This window comes from Mytilus galloprovincialis, chromosome 2 (assembly GCF_965363235.1).
Source record: "Mytilus galloprovincialis chromosome 2, xbMytGall1.hap1.1, whole genome shotgun sequence".
NCBI classification, from domain to species: Eukaryota; Metazoa; Mollusca; class Bivalvia; order Mytilida; family Mytilidae; genus Mytilus; species Mytilus galloprovincialis.
In genome coordinates, this window is record NC_134839.1 from 34,557,151 (window position 1) to 34,574,369 (window position 17,219).

Here is a 17,219-nt window from a genome sequence, read left to right on the forward strand (position 1 = left end):
AGGCCGCACATGACCTATTATGGTTTACTTTTATCAATTGTTATTTGAATGGAGAGTTGTCTCATTGGCACTCATACCACATCTTCCTATATCTTTATAGAATGCCCTTTTATAATCTTAGGAGCATATTGGTACAGTAGAGAATGTTAGGTACCTCACAGACTAATATCTGTGATTAAATTAAATGCTAACGAGAGTAAAACTTTGGGAAATTTATAAAATCAATTACTTCCCCTAAACGCAATATATGTTTATTAAACATTATTACATTAAGTCATAATTATTATTTAGACACGATGCAGGAAATAAATACTAATAAAAATCACATGTTAAATAATTTAATACATTTTTTTTTCATTTTAATCGACAAACAATTAGTACACTATTTACAAGCCAATTATATAGACACGCGACGCGAAATCTGTAAAATCACATGAGTAAAATGATTGACGCAATACTTTCAAACTTTTACAATTGAATCACTATCAAATAGAGTTAAAAAATAAATGAAATGTAAAATCTAATTTCCCCTGAATGGTTTTGCCAACATATAATGATACTATATCTTCCTTCTGTATTATGTTGAAACTTTTATTATGAGTATTGAATATTAGAAGCGTGTGTATATTTGTTATGCTAAGGATTATTAATTTTTTTGTCGTACTTGTAAGATTTAGCAATATGAATTAAGTAAAATTTGTTTAACGTCAAATGCATTTAACTTTTGTCATATTCATGTACATATTATGTCATATATAATAGGTCGTTAGCCCGCCGGCTTATCTTAGCTATTCCATAGTATCATGGTGAATGCAAAATGATATATTTAATAATCTGGAAGGAATAGCAAAATTTTTTTCTTATTTCAGGTTAAAGTAAGATATACAATCAACGTCTTTTCAGTTAAATTTACCATCATCATAGTAAAATTGTATATACTATAGTATATTTATATTTATGTATATACAATCCAATATACAAGTAGTTTGTTGATTACATTTTTTTTTAGCTGAACTGGACAATTAAGTTGTATAAGCCTTATTAAAAGTATTTACACTTCAATTAAAACGGTTTATATAATCACTTTTAAACATTTAGTTATAATTCATCTTATTATTTTAGATTTATACAGTCCGCTATAAAGATGAAGGTAGATGGGAATACGAGAGTACACAGAAGGCTTATTGAATTCCTTGTTCAGAAAGCTTTAGCAGAAGTATTTAGAGGTATGCATGTTACCCCTAAGCTAGCATTTTAATAGTTAATCACATAAATTTTGAATTAATCTCCTATTGTGACTTGCAAAAAGCAACAATGTCTGATAATGCCATATAGAAAGAATATAGTTTGCAGACCATTTGGAAAAACGATTAAGTTTTTGTTGTTTATATTGTCTCAAAATTATCAGAGAAGCTGCAGATTCAACCACCGAATTTTGAGTTACAAGACATTTCTCCCCACTCCTCAAAACGTTCGTTCCTTATAATATAACTTTTCAATTTGTTAATCAGAAAATTACGATGCTGCAGAAGAAGCATTAAATGAAGCACTGGATCTAGCTCAGAAAGAGGCTCCGTATCATTCAGCAATAGCTATCATATTTAATACATTTGGACTCATTATGGACAGATGTAAGATATTCTTATAGTAATTAAGATTATAACACAATGTTGACTGCTGTACCCCTATTTTTTTTATATTTTTACCTATTATGTCTGTTTGTTTTATTCACACATCTTTGTCAATAATATGGCATTTGATGCGACTGTCGTACACGTGAGAGGTTTAGTTAGCTTTAAAACCAGGTTTAATCAACCATTTTCTACATAAGAAAATGCCTCTTCCAAGTCAGGATTATGACAGTTGTTATCCATTTCTTTGGTGAGTTTTCAGCTTTTGATTTTGACATTTGATCAGATTAGGGACCTTCCTTTTTTAATTTTCTTCTGAGTTCAGTATTTTTGTAATTTTTCTTTTAAACACTGTTTAAATTTCATAAACTGATTCAGACGTCAAATCAAACAAAAATTGAGGGAATCGCACGTACCCCAAAAAGTAGCAAGAGAGGGGATGGGGTGAGACGGCGGTTTCTCGACAGGATAAGCACCTGTTGCTATGCAAAATCTCATAGGAATCTACACTCAGTCAAAGACAATAGCAATCAAAACCAAGGAGTAAACAAAGACTCACAAAAACAAAGGACATATACAACAACAGTTAAAAATCATCATTAAAAAACAACACGAACTCCACTAAAAACCGGGAGTGAAATCAGGTGATCCGGAAGTGTAAGCATTTCCTGCACCGTATATGGCACCCGTCGTGTTATTTCTTAGTTCAGTTCGGTAATGACGGAAGGTTATTATGACTGAGGAAGAATATCAGATATGATTTCTGACACACTTTTATCATAATGGCTAATCAGATGACACAATTTGGAAGGGAATACAATTACTAAAATAACAGATGATATAAATATTCGGTTAAATAAAGACCAAATATTTCGCAAACATATTGGTAGTGAGTTGAGACAAATAGATATTGTTTTGGTCAACATATCCTGGATGGTCAAACTTATGAATTGTTGTTTTTCTGTTGATCGTTCTTATAAAAAAAAATGACAACAGTAGTATACCTGTGTTCAAAAGTCACGAATATTGAGAGAAAACAAATCCGGGTTACAAACTAAAACTGAGAGAAACATATCAATTAGGAAATAAAGGAACAACAGAAACACTGAATTGCAACAAAAACAAACAACATACACAAAAAACGAACTATTTAATAACAGTTGCCGTATTCCTAAGTTGGTACAGGATATTTTAAGAAAAACATGGTTGCTTGAATCTGGTTTAATGGTTATATGACAATGTTAAAAAACACCATGAAATGACAACTACGTGACAGAAATACAGCACACATACACACATAAAAATCATCACAGATAAACGCACAAAAAAAATAATGTAATACATGTAGTCGAAATACGACATGCAAAAATTAACCGCAGAACAACTATGCACATATTCCATCATCGACAAACACAACAGAATATATCATAACTCTGTTAGTGCAGTTTTGTATTAAGACCACGCTATTCGACGGAGAAGAAGATATCTTACTGCTGAGAAATAGGAAGTTGACAAGCAAAAAGTTGAAATCATCCCGTTTGTCATATGTTCCAGTTTGAAGTCGTAAATATGTGTCACTATCAAGAAAAAGGTCTAGAACAGATGTAGCAGACCTTATAATCTTGGTAGTATCCCTAATCTCAAGCTCATTAGGATATATAAGATTATTATTATTGCAAAAAAGGACATCATCCATATATTTTATGGAAATATTCTTTATAAAGCACAAAGGTGTCAGTATTCACCTCAAAAACTAACAAAACCTTTGAATATACTTATTAAGAAGGGATATAGTTACGATACTGTTGTCAGGTCATTAAAGATTGCATATTTTGGCGTTAATATTGATTCACTTATAGGGTCTTTGCATCGGAACTAAACACATTTATTCAAAAACCAGTTGTTGGCATGACACGGGTTATGTTCTTCTCATATATGTTATGATGGAATCATAATCTTTCAGTCAGTTTAATTGAAGTCTGGAGCTGGCATGTCAGTTAACTGCTAGTAGTCTGTTGTTATTTATGTATTATTGTCATTTTGTTTATTTTCTTTGGTTACATCTTCTGACATCAGACTCGGATTTCTCTTGAACTGAATTTTAATGTGCGTATTGTTATGCGTTTACTTTTCTACATTGGCTAGAGGTATAAGGAGAGGGTTGAGATCTCACAAACATGTTTAACCCCGCCGCATTTTTGCGCCTGTCCCAAGTCAGGAGCCTCTGGCCTTTGTTAGTCTTGTATTATTTTAATTTTAGTTTCTTGTGTACAATTTGGAAATTAGTATGGCGTTCATTATCACTGAACTAGTATATATTTGTTTAGGGGCCAGTTGAAGGACGCCTCCGGGTGCAGAAATTTCTCGCTACATTGAAGACCTGTTGGTGACCTTCTGCTGTTTTTCTATGGTCGGGTTGTTGTCTCTTTGGCACATTCCCCATTTCCATTCTCAATTTTATCTTAAATTATAGAATTGAACAATATGTTTTTGCTTTCTTCTTGACTTGGAAAGATGTTGTTTTCATTTAAGTATGAAAAATAAGATTTCCAGTAGGGATGCACGATTAATAACAGTTAAATATCGACCGTCTGCTGAAATAGTAAACTCAACAAATATGTTGTTTATAAAAAAAAGGGTTTTGATAATAATATCATTCTTGTAATTGCTTTTTAAATCTGTGCGAAACTTTACAAAATTAGATAACTTATGACATAGATTAATGATAGTGCATACTACTCATTTAAAGTGCTCTGATGATTGACTGTTATGGACCACAAGTCTTATAAACTTATCACATCACACACATGTTTCGTCTTCGTACGACTTATTATTAGCCCCCGAATCAAATTAGTATGATGGCTAACTCAAAGTATAAGAATACCATAGAAAAACAAGAGTGATTGTTTTGTAGCTGGGCGAGATGAAGACAAGGCTCTACAGTGGTACAAATCATCTCTCGAGGAAAGACGGAAGTTTGCTGATATATCACCAGAAATACTTGTCGCACCACTTAACAATATAGCCAATCAGAGTGTCAAAAGAGGGAACAATGGTAAGTATTGTGTAAAAAATCATTTACATATAGATTATTTAATCTCATGAGTAATTGAGATCACAACATGCTGACACCAATTTTTCTGTATTCAATGAAGTACAATCAAATTAAAGCCTCATCAGAAATAACTGGTGTGGGATACACTTTGCTAAACGTTGAAAAACAAATTAAACAAAAACAACGATCAATGTGAAAAAAATCAAAAACAGGGAGTCTTCATAACTGACAAATCAAAATTAAAAATCAATGTAAATATAACGAAATTTGACGAGACTGTCATCAAAGTGAAAGGGTTAGCGCTATAAAACCAGGTTTAATCCACCATTTTCTACATTTGAAAATGCCTGTACCAAGTCAGAAATATGACAGTTCTTGTCCATTCGTTTTTGATGCGTTTTGTTATTTGATTTTGCCATGTGATTATGGACTTTCCGAATTGATTTTCCTCTAAGTTCAGTATTTTTGTAATCTTACTTTTTAAAAAAAGAGTAGAACATAATATGAAATAAAGGCAAAAGTAGTATACCGCTGTTCAAAACTCATAAATCTATGGACAAAAAACAAAATCGGGGTAACAAACTAAAACTGAGGGAAACGCATTAAATATTAGAGGAGAACAACGACACAACATTAAAATGTAACACACACAGCAACGGACTAAACATTAGACAACATCCGATGAGAATAACCAATATAACATCAAAACCAAATACATGAATTTGGGATAGAAAAGTACCGTGACACGTCTTATAGTAATGTTAATTCACACTCAAAAATAGGAGAAAACAAACGACACAACGGAGGCACAACGTAAAAATGTTACACACACAGAAACGAACTATGATATAACAATGGCCATTTTCCTGACTTGGTACAGGACATTTTTAAAGAAAAAAAGGGTGGATTGAGCCTGGTTTTGTGGCATGCCAAACCTCGCACTTTGATGGCATTGTTAAATATAACATTAAAATGACAACATAATAATACAGGACTGCAATACAAATAAATAGCAGAAGGTATATTGTGGCATACACTAAACCCCTGGTTTCCCCTTGCCATTGAACATGTCATCGTCAAAAGCAATGACTGCCTGTAACAAACGCCAATATGATTATCCGAAAGGTCAACCAAGTATGACACTTAAAATGCTTTGCTATAGAACCCAACTCTACACATTACTAATTTTAAATGTGACTTGACTTCTTATAAACTTTTTGAATCAATGTGTCATTTTTATCTCATAAATTGTTATCACCAATCAAAATTTGAGGTATATACAGTCTGACTTTAAAAACACAACACTCATTTTGTAGATTTGTTTTCACCAAATCATGTTTAATCCTCATACAAATACTATTCATGCTTATCATAATTCTTTCTCTTTCATAAAAATCAACATCTGACATACTCTGGTTATTAAACATGCCGAATTATGGGGATCGCACGAATTTCAAAAACCGAAATTTCGACCCAATTAAAAGTTTTTTCATTTTTTTCTTTGTAAAACAGTTCTTTCAATTCTTGGTCACACTTACATCAGTTTAAAATTGTTACATCTCAATACTCCGAAGACTAAGGAATAAAAAACTGAATCAATCCATTAGAATACTGCAAACAGGAAAACGTGAACCTGCTGCAACCAGACAATTTAACGTCAGAAACTCATCGTACTGTCCTTTCGACAATGATACCGGTAGAAGGGATTTAATGAAGACCATATCAACATATAGTGACAATGCAACGTCAATAGAATTTGATTACACAAGTCATTTGCGAGACAGACATACGGCCACAACGTCAACTGCTAATCAAATTGATGAATGCCATTTAGCACAGATTTATGCCATGAATGTTCCCAATTAAATGAACTGCCAAAGAATCGACTTCAGAAAACATTGAAAGCCTAAAAAGTTTCAACCGCATAATTGCCAACACCCATTTTAATGGGTGGAACAACAGGAAAATCAGAAGGTGAAAAACAGAACCTAAACGTGCCGAACAGAATTGGTTGACCTTTCGGATAATCATATTGGCGTTTGTTACAGGCAGTCATTGCTTTTGACGATGACATGTTCAATGGTAAGGGGAAACCAGGGGTTCAGTGTATGCCACAATATTTGAACGTTGAAAATGACGTAATCAATTCAACTTTCGAACTGGCACTTTTTTTCAAACTTAAAGTAATGAAAGAAGTTTCTGTTCCTAAGTTGGTTCACAAAAAAATTTAATATGTGAAAATGGGAATTACAAAGAATCATCTACTGTTGCGTATATATATTTCTTGTTAACCGAGAAACTGTTTTTAAAATACACAGACATAATTGAAAACTCTCACCGAAAACTGCCATAAATTCTGTTGATCATTCGATAAAATGTGTAAATCGTTAAGTAATAAAATAAAAAGTTTTTTTTGGTCTATCTGGTCATTGGCACTACATTTAAAGTATCACAAAATAGATTCGTACAAACCAACTATTGTATAACGGTAAACCAAATTTTATGGGGGTCGGTGAAACGTTCGATGCACATGTTTATAATTTTGCCACTTAGTACGTTTGGTTCAATAGTATCGTTTTAAACAAAAACATTAATATTTAAAGTAGACAGTTTTCGTTTTAAACAATATGATTTATTCCTCCTTAAACACATAATTATTAGTTGGCCATGTTATTTAATTGAACAACTTTAGACAAATTCTTTTAACCTGTCTTTAAGTTTAGAATGGGTGAGTCGTCGGGTAGCGAGGAGGGTACATACTCTAATGTGTCTATGGAATTTTAAGTTAAGTACAGTATTTTCATTCTAGACAATCCAAATCAGATTATACATTGTGATAATATTTTCTTCTGTGCATGTTATCAGTGTCAGATTATCATATATATTGTGCAATTAAACTATAATGCAGGTTTGTATAAATCTTTTCACAGCTTATTGAAATTTGAAATACAAGATGTTCATCATGAAATAAAAACAATTATAAGGTTGAGATCAAAATAGGAATACAGCTTATAGAATTCTAATGTAGCACCTGGCACAGTGAAACTCAAAACAACAAAGTAAAAAATCTAAATTTATAAACGAATTGGAAGATCATTTAAGTTTAAATACATCTTTACTATCAGTCCTTCAATATAATGAATAATTCTAACTCTGGGATATATTTGTGAGAATTTAAAAGAATTTTTAATGCACACAGTTATTTTTCTAAAATTGTAAGATTCATAACGCTTGTGAACTCATTCGGAACAAGTACACTATTTAAATGTATAATAAAATGACGATCTATTTGGAGTATTTTAACGGGTCTCGTTGAACAGCCTTGTCTACTAATCATGTTAACAAATCATGCAATTGTCTTTATCCAAACTTTGTTGACTTCGTGTTGTTTAATCATAAGTTTTCTGTTAAAATAGATTGTGGACTGTTCCTAGTTGTTTTGTTATATTTTGCTGTGGTCATGTTATTGTCAAGTTTTCTTGTACTTCTCTTTGGACATGTTTTTGTCCAATTTTATAGTTTTTCTCTAAAGTAATGTTGTTATCCAGTTTTTATTGTATTTTCCTGATAACCATATTACTGTCTAGTTGCCTTGTATTTTTCTGTGGCCATGGTATTGTCCTGTTTTCTTGAATTAGTCATTTTGTGGTGCAGTTGATATCTTTTCTTTTTTTATGTGATACTTTGCATCCACTTACATTGTTCACTTTACTGTAACGAATCACAGTAAATACTTGTTTAAATAAGTATACCTCGCTAAACTGACCGACCTCTGTTCGTTCCTCTGTAACATTTTCTGTTTTCTAAGCCAGTACAAATAAGATCATCTTAATGTTTCGAACCAAGCTGTATACTGAATATATAGTGTATGTTATACTTCATTATTTTTTAAAATTATACATGTTTGTTAACAATAGTGATCAACACCAGTTTATAAAAACGATTTTTTTTTTCAATTGAGAATTTTACAATTTGTGATTATTTAAGATAAATTGTTGATTTCAGGTTATGCACTTAAACTTACAGAAGAAGCGTTAAACATCAGAAGAAAATGTGGATGGAATGATTATTACACAGGTCTAACCTTACGACAGAAAGCAGAAATATTTCTAGTACAGTACGTTTATTTAACTTGTTCTTTGAAAAAAAAGAGGAAACAAAATATCAGAGATGAACATTACCTCATTTACACGCTAAGTTTTATCTCGAATGTAATACAATCATAACTAAAAAAAAACCCAAACTTATCTATAAACAGATATTGTTATGAGCTGTGAGCAACGTCCACTTTTAAAGAAAGCATACATTAAAATGGTCATTCGGAAAAGTGAATAACGTTAACGGTAAAAATAGTTACTGCACAAGATCGGCGTTCGACAATAAATTATTGTTTAATGATGCACAAACCAAACATTAATTTTTAGCAACCAAATTTGATACAAAAGTCGGGAAGCTGATTACACCAAAACAAAAGCCAATCAAAACGAGGATTCGGGGCCTTGCATGAGGAAGTTTCCTTGATTTTAAAGGAATTACACAATTTTATAAATTTCAATAAAGTAATATCTGTATTTTAAAAAACTTTCATTTTTTCTTATAAACAAAGAGTTTCTTATCCCAGGCATAGATTACCTCAGTCGTATTTGACACAACATTTTGGAAATTTAGGTCCTCAGTGCTCTTTAACTTTGTACTTGTTTGGCTTTATATCTAATTTGATCTGAGCGTCACTGATGAGTCTTATGTAGACAAAACGCACGTCCGGCGTACTAAATTATAATACAAGTACCTTTGAATAATTTTGTTTAGTCTAAATCCTCTTTCAATGCAAAACGAGAAATTAAAGATTCTAATCCACCTACTCATAATATTTTCAACAAACTTATCCTTTTACAATGCCATCATGTTATACAATACATATTTTGTTTTAGTGATTAAGGAACTTTAAAGTGAGTACCAAAACATTGCTTGCTTTGATTCAAAATATTTAAAAGTATACAATGTGAAATACATAATCAGGTTCTAAATATTTACGAGATATAAATCTATTGAAAGTTAAGTCAGAAAAGGACAGCTTTTATCCATTTGTTTGATGTTTTTGTGCTCTCGATTTTGCCATTTGATTAGGGACTTTCCGTTTGTAATGTTCATCGGAGCTCAGTATTTTTGTTACTTTAGTTTCTTTCGCGTAGTAGATATTATAATTATTCCCCAATCGGCAAGCAGTTTCGGGATTGTATAATCCTTGCGCAAATGTTAATGTTAAGCAACACGACGGGTGTCATATGTGGAGAGTATCTGCTTACCCTTCCGGAGCACCTCAGTTTTTTGTTGGGTTCGTGTTGCTTAGTCTTTAGATTTCTATGTTGTGTCTTCTTTAATATCATTTGTCGATTTGTCTTTTTAATTTTTAGCCATGGCGATGCCGGTTTATTTTCAATCTATGAATTTGACTATTACTATGGTATCTTTCATTCCTCTTTTAATACATTATGGAGATGTGATTTAATGTTTCCAATGAGAGCACTATCTAACATGGTCCATATAACAATGAGTTAAGCTATTATAGGTCACCATTCAACTTTCTTCAATAAACAAAACCCACAGTATTTAGTTTCTTTTCTAAAGGTGTCGACACGAACAAATTGTGCAAGTCAAACAAAATAACAAACAACCACTGCAGATCTATGACAAAACAATAAACTAAAACATGTTCAAAAATGCAGTCATTAGTCAGGTCTATCTGATCTGTGTTGTCAAAGGAAAGAGTTTTATATGGCCTAATATTATACTAAAATTTGAAATGTAGATTTAAGATTTCAAATCATGTCAGGGTTTGAGTTAAGAAAATGTCAACTAAAATTGAGTAGTTCTTTACCCATTGAGTCAAAATAAATTCAATTGAGACATTTTGCAATATACCCATCTAGTTGTTTTCATTTTATTTTACCCACATGTTCAAGTACCCTTGAAATAATGAAGATTTTTTTATAGAATGAAACTTTATGCGACTGTTATTCAAGTGAGAGGTTTAGAATATATAAAAAAAAAGAAGACGTGGTATGATTGCCAATGAGACAACTATCCACAAAAGACCAAAATGACAGACATTAACAACTATAGGTCACCGTACGGTCTTCAACAATGAGCAAAGCCCATACCGCATAGTCAACTATAAAAAGCCCCGATAAGACGATGTAAAACAATTCAAACGAGTAGGTAAAGTAAGTAAGTAAATTATTTATTATAGTGCCCTGTGTAAATATGTATAGATTATAAACATAAATTATATGATAAATATTAATACAACCGGCCCAATGGACCTATAAGTCACCTCAAATGAAATTAAGTAGTTATAAAACAATATATCACTTTTCTGGAAATAACAAATTATTCATGAAATTATCTTTTGATGACGAAAGTTAATTTTAAAATAAAAATACATAGATATTAAGCTATTTGTAAACAGACTTGCGTCTTTTGGAATTTGCCTGTACAATGTATTTGGCTAGTTTTCGAGTCTGGCTAATATTTAAAAAAATAAGTTTTTGATTATTGTCAATAGATATAAAGAAAGTAGTTAATAATTACAAGTATAATATGAAATTTTCATTCATTTGTTTGACGTGAAGTGTTTGAACTTTTGGTTTAGGATTTTCCTCGGTTTTCGTTATTTTTGTCATTTTACTTTTTACCACATGTTTTAAATCGTCATTCATTGCCGTTAATAATCATACTTTTTAAAAGATTTTACATTTTAAACTCTGCACATTCGAATTAGTTTTATTTAAAATCATCTAGTTTTTGAAGTATTAATTTGTGTAGGCAGTAGGCAAACAATACTTCAGCGGACTTCCCCATTACCTTTATGTACATACAAATAATCTGAGAAACACGTGTATCTTATCATGCATTTGCATTGTAAAATAAGTTGTTTGTCAAAATTAGATAATAATAGCTAGTGGGTAGTGATCATTACAAAATGAAACGACGGTGACAAATGTGATACTATATGTAAATTGATGCAAAAGTTTCGTCTATGTAGACGAAACGCGCGTCTGGCGTACTAAATTATAATCCTGGTACCTTTGATAACTATAATCATATTCAAAAACGGATTTCGTTACTAATTAATAAACAACAATATTCGATAATCCTCTCATTATTGGTAATCATCATACACAAGAAGTTCAGAAAACATTTATCAGGTGAAACATGTGATAGTTGTAAGAACACGATTCCACTTGTACATTTACCAAAACTATTGGAAATCTAAGAGCAGAAATAATCGACATTGAACGACAGAAAAGAATTCCTATTGGACTTGCATGAGATAATCGTTGATACGATCCATGCGTGTAAAGCATTTCTCGTGATTGATCTTCAATAGGAACACTCAAACCCAAACAATAGAAAGCCAAGTATTTAAGTTATGAGCTTTATTACCAAAACACAAAAGCTATAATTAAACTGGATCAAAGGTTGACTTTGCAACTTTAATTATTTTATCGAGCTACAATTAAATATTCTAGTACCAGGTAGAAAAAAAACCAGATGTTACATTTACGTTGAATTTAGAAATAATGAATTGCACTGTAATATGTATTAATGTTAATTTAAATCTGAAATATATAGTCGTCTAAATACGCGTTGTGTAAAACATATCAAATAGTTTAAATAATTTATCACTTAAATGCACACGATGAGAATCGAAGGCAGGTTTGTTTGATCGGCAGTTTCAAATTTACTGTTATATTAAAAAATAAAAGTTTAAAGCAAAACGTGTGTTTGATGACGCATTTGTATTATTGAATTAGGTAATATGAACTGGTGGGTAAAAACTTTAAACTGACTTTTTTGTACTTATGGAATTATCGAGGCAGAATCTATCGAATGACCAATTATAATTTATCTATGATAAGCCCTCCTGTTAGCAACTAATTATCAAGATCTATCCTGAAAATGCATGTTAAACGAAGATGACTCAAGTTAAACTTGTATTTTATAAGGTATGACCTTGTTATGACCTTGGAAATGAATTGTAGGTCGAAATATTTTCTTCTATGAGACTTCAGTATGTTTTTCGTTTCAAAATAAGGTTTGAATAACTTACGAAACAATGCTATACGATCGTTGATTATTGAATACACTGTACAAATGGTACTTATATAAGTCATATGCAAGGATTTTCTCGTAATTGTAATTTTTCGAAATTATTCTACTGATGCACGCTTATATACTAAGTTAATAAAATTATACACGTTGTTGTATGTCTATATTTTATATTTATTTACGAATGTATGACAGGAATCGACAAAAAATGTGTCCTTCAGTGATTGTCGATCTTATATATAAGCTTTTGCGTTCATGCGGACGTTTACCGGCTCGTGGCATTGATAAATCCAAACCGAGTAAGTGAGGCACATGTAAAAATAGTGAATAGATATACCCATGATATTTTTGTCAATTTACCATGTGTTGCCATTTGTTATTTTTGGTTTGCCTAAAAAGACATTCAATGAATTGTTGTATACAATTTGTTCTTTGAAAATTAGTTATTATCATTTACCTTCAAGGGCATGGGTGTTTATATTTCTTTCATTACGGGTCCTCCCCCCTCAAATTTGCCGAATGGTTATAGAATGACCTAGTAGTTAAGGTTACTGCATACGGGGAAATATAGGCTAATTACTGAACGAAAAGATCATCATATAATCGTAGTACATTAATGAACATCGTCACATTATAAAGAATTGTCTTTTACAAGAAAGTTCACGTACACTTAAATACACTTGTTTGATAGTAAAACTAAGTAATTGAAGTATTTAAAATCTGAAGTTGAATACGACTTTAGGTATATATCAAATGGAAACCATGGCGTACTTCAGTCCAAAAAGGTTATTTGTTTCATGAAAATCCATTATGAGAGCTAGAATAGAAATACGATGCGTCATAGCAGAAATATTAGAAAACACACGTTTTATGATTTTGACGTAAATCTTCTAATGATTCCACAACTAAGTTACTGTCCTTCAATAATGATCTTTCTAATCAAGTATGTTATCTGATAAGTCAAATATTGAATTTATTGATTAAACTTAGTATACCAGACTTACTAAATTTTAAACTCTTGGTTTTCACATCAGTTCCGTAGTCAGTGCTTATGTTATGTAATGATTCGTGATAAATTATTTCTAAATTGCTTGAATATACAATATTAATCGCCTCTACATAACGTTTATGAATATAGAAATTATTAAACAATTTCTTCAAGAAAAATTGAATTTAGCTGTTTGTATGTATCATCTTTGACGTTCAAATGTTCATTTTTTGGGTTAATGATGATAATAAATAAAGATAAACGTTTTAATTACATTACATTTGATTAATATTTTTTCTTATCTATGTGTTTATCTATCTAATACTACCCGATATCAGTATTCAACCCTCTATAACGAAACATACGTGGTTTGATATATATATATATATATATATATATATATATATATATATATATATATATATATATATATATAAAAGTCTATAAAAACGACCAACCAGCAAATTTACTATGTACCGGATCGTCTAGAATAGGCGATACTATGCAGATAAGGAAAAAATTATATCAGTCTAAAGATTTGCACAACGGTACTGATATAAGATGTTATAATACGAAAATGTTGTTATTAAATCGTGCTGACAAATATTTCGGCTCAACAAATGGCCTTCTTCAAGTGTCACAAGTTTTAACAAATTTTAAAAATTTGTTAAAACTTGTGACACTTGAAGAAGGCCATTTGTTGAGCCGAAATATTTGTCAGCACGATTTAATAACAACATTTTCGTATTATAACATCTTATATCAGTACCGTTGTGCAAATCTTTAGACTGATATATATATATATATATATATATATATACCGTGTTTGGAAATTTTAAAATTGTACCAGCGTTTGTGGTGTCCGCTTAAATTGTACAAACGTTCAAGATTTTGATAGTGTCTAAATTTGAATGTATTGATATGATTCATTTCACATCGTGCTATTACCGAAGAAGGATATCTGTTATCCGAAATATCTAATATTTGTTCCATTTATAGTTATTTAATGGTGATGTTGTACCCTTTTTGACTTGTTATATATATATATACATATATGTAAATACACTTATGTAATCAACAGTTCGTAAATAAACTAAAAAAAAATCAAGAATACAATTAAAAAAGGATAAACAATATAAAATAATAAATCATGATTGATAACAATGACATCCGGTTTCTTTTGTTTTAAATAAAATTCACAACACTAAATAACTTGTTAATGAAAAAGAAAGTAATTTGTAAATATGAACACAAATTAAAGATAAAATTAGAAAGTTAATAAACATCTTAAATATTTAAATCAATTGAGTTAATATTTTTTGTAATAAAACACATAACAAATGCATAGCAGATAGGGCTGTCCAAAACTGTTTTAGAGATGGATCTGTCAGACCTTGTTCTAGGTTAGAACTGTCCGAATCAATTGTGAAGTAGAAGTGTCCGAAACTGTTGTGGAGTACAACTGTCAGTTGTGTTCTAATTAAGAACTATCCAAAAAATGTTTAAATTTGAACTAATCAAACTGTTCTATGGTAAAAAAAACCCTGTAGTTAACAATGGTTAAGTTGTCTTGAGAACTGGTCTCGTTTTTGCTTTTGTTGATTTCTTTAATTCATTCATATATATTCCTAAATATAATCAGTATAATGTTACACCTATCATTTCAGAGGAAAGCAGACATCAGCCATTCAATTATGTGACGAAGCCTTTAAGATATGTGTTGAATGTACACCGAGACATTTCTTTTTAAATGAGATTATATTTCTCCGATTCCATTGTCATTTACCTTCTAAAGACTTGAAAGCCGCTACAGACGATTTCAAGAGAATGATGATAGATAGGAAACGTTATAGTCAGAACACAGAACGTGGTGAGCAGACGATGCATATCTTATTTCACGGGCTGTTCTTATATGACGACGATGAATGGGACAATGCGTATAACGAGTTGCAGGTTGAAGTGCGTCGACTCAGAGACTTGGCATTTGAATGTAGCGATTTCGACAAATATTTGCATTTGTGTAAGAAGATAAATGAAATATCTCATCTTTTTACTAGTAAGAGGGTAAATACAATCGATATACACAAAATTAAATGTCAAGAACTTGTAAGAAAAAACTGTAAAATATGTCCCCTGATCAATGTTAATTTGCTGTCATGACCCTTGGACAGGTTTGCATGATACAGCTTAATCAATCATACAGACTGTGAAGGCTTATGATACAAGAAGGAATGAAGTATAAAAACCGGAGGATGACTCTGTACACTTAGTGCTATTACTTTATTGTTCTGTTTAAGAAACAATTATAATGGTATTCAGAAGTTTGACACATAAAACTGGAAAAGGGGAGAATTATATGAATATGCACTGAATAGTTTGTCGAACCTGTCGTTTTACGATTAAAAGCATGATACAAAATGATTATGTTTAACACAACTATCCAGATCCCATTTCATGTTATTATTCCACCACGAATCTAACTTCCGAAAAACTACTAAATCGGAAAAGACAATTAGTTTTTCAAAATCATCTATTTCTATGATAATACTAAATACTTCAAGCAGATGAACATTTTCGTATGAATGTTAAAAAAAATATTTTTTGATCAAACTAATGCTTCTATTAGAAAAATCTGAAGTTGTAGTAAATTTGTTCTGCTGTTTTTCAATATGTTTGAAGGTTAATCCTACCATGCCAGTTTGTTTTCTAGTATTATCTATATATAAAAGCAAATGCTTATGTGAAATACAATGGAAAAGTTATAATTTGCAGTTGCCATTACACGTAGGTAGATATTTATATAGATATAAATATAAATTCTTACAGTCTGTATGCTAAAAGTGGTATATAGTAATTTTATTAAAGAGATGAGTAGATGATAATTCTTGTACATTTAAACATTTCGTGTATTGTGATCACGAGTTCTTGTTTAATATCTATGAGAAGGTACCACGTCTCGAAACTAGATCTGATTCACGAAAGCGAAGGGGATAATGCAGCTGCAAATTGATTATAATACTTCGTGTTCATAGTATTTGCAAATAATAGTAAATCATTGATTGCAAGACAAATATATTTTTTTTCACTAAAATGTCGGTTATCAAAATAGATTTGAGATTACGGATTAATATAAGATTAAATTAGATTTGAGATTACGGATTGATATAATATTAAAGTTGTAAAAGAATCATCAAATCAGTCTATTCTAAGCATAATGTCAGGTAAACTTTACAGACAGTAATTGCTTTGTATTTCAAATCTGCAGTTCATGTCACATTACTGGTCAGATAAACTAAAAAGGTTGGGATCCTCCCTTGCAACATACAGGCGAATTGTGTAAAAATGTAAAATCCCAAAAAATGCTGAACTTGGAGGAAAATACAAAACGGAAAATCCCGAATCAAATGACATATTCAAAGGATAAAACACATCA

The 17,219-nt window shown here is 31.0% G+C and overlaps 1 protein-coding gene across 6 annotated transcripts in view; it reads left to right on the forward strand.

The window, feature by feature from the left end:
- LOC143063448 (uncharacterized) overlaps nucleotides 1–16,204 on the forward strand; it is a 31,454-nt gene extending 15,250 nt beyond the window's left edge. For all 6 annotated transcript variants that reach the window (XM_076235605.1, XM_076235607.1, XM_076235609.1 and 3 more), the window contains 5 exons: nucleotides 1,123–1,226; nucleotides 1,512–1,631; nucleotides 4,546–4,686; nucleotides 8,692–8,803; nucleotides 15,454–16,204. In XM_076235605.1, coding sequence (XP_076091720.1) covers nucleotides 1,123–1,226; nucleotides 1,512–1,631; nucleotides 4,546–4,686; nucleotides 8,692–8,803; nucleotides 15,454–15,946 — 970 coding nt within the window. In that variant the 3' untranslated portion in view covers nucleotides 15,947–16,204. The remainder of the gene's footprint in view (nucleotides 1–1,122; nucleotides 1,227–1,511; nucleotides 1,632–4,545; nucleotides 4,687–8,691; nucleotides 8,804–15,453) is intronic.
- Nucleotides 16,205–17,219: the final 1,015 nt, after the last annotated feature.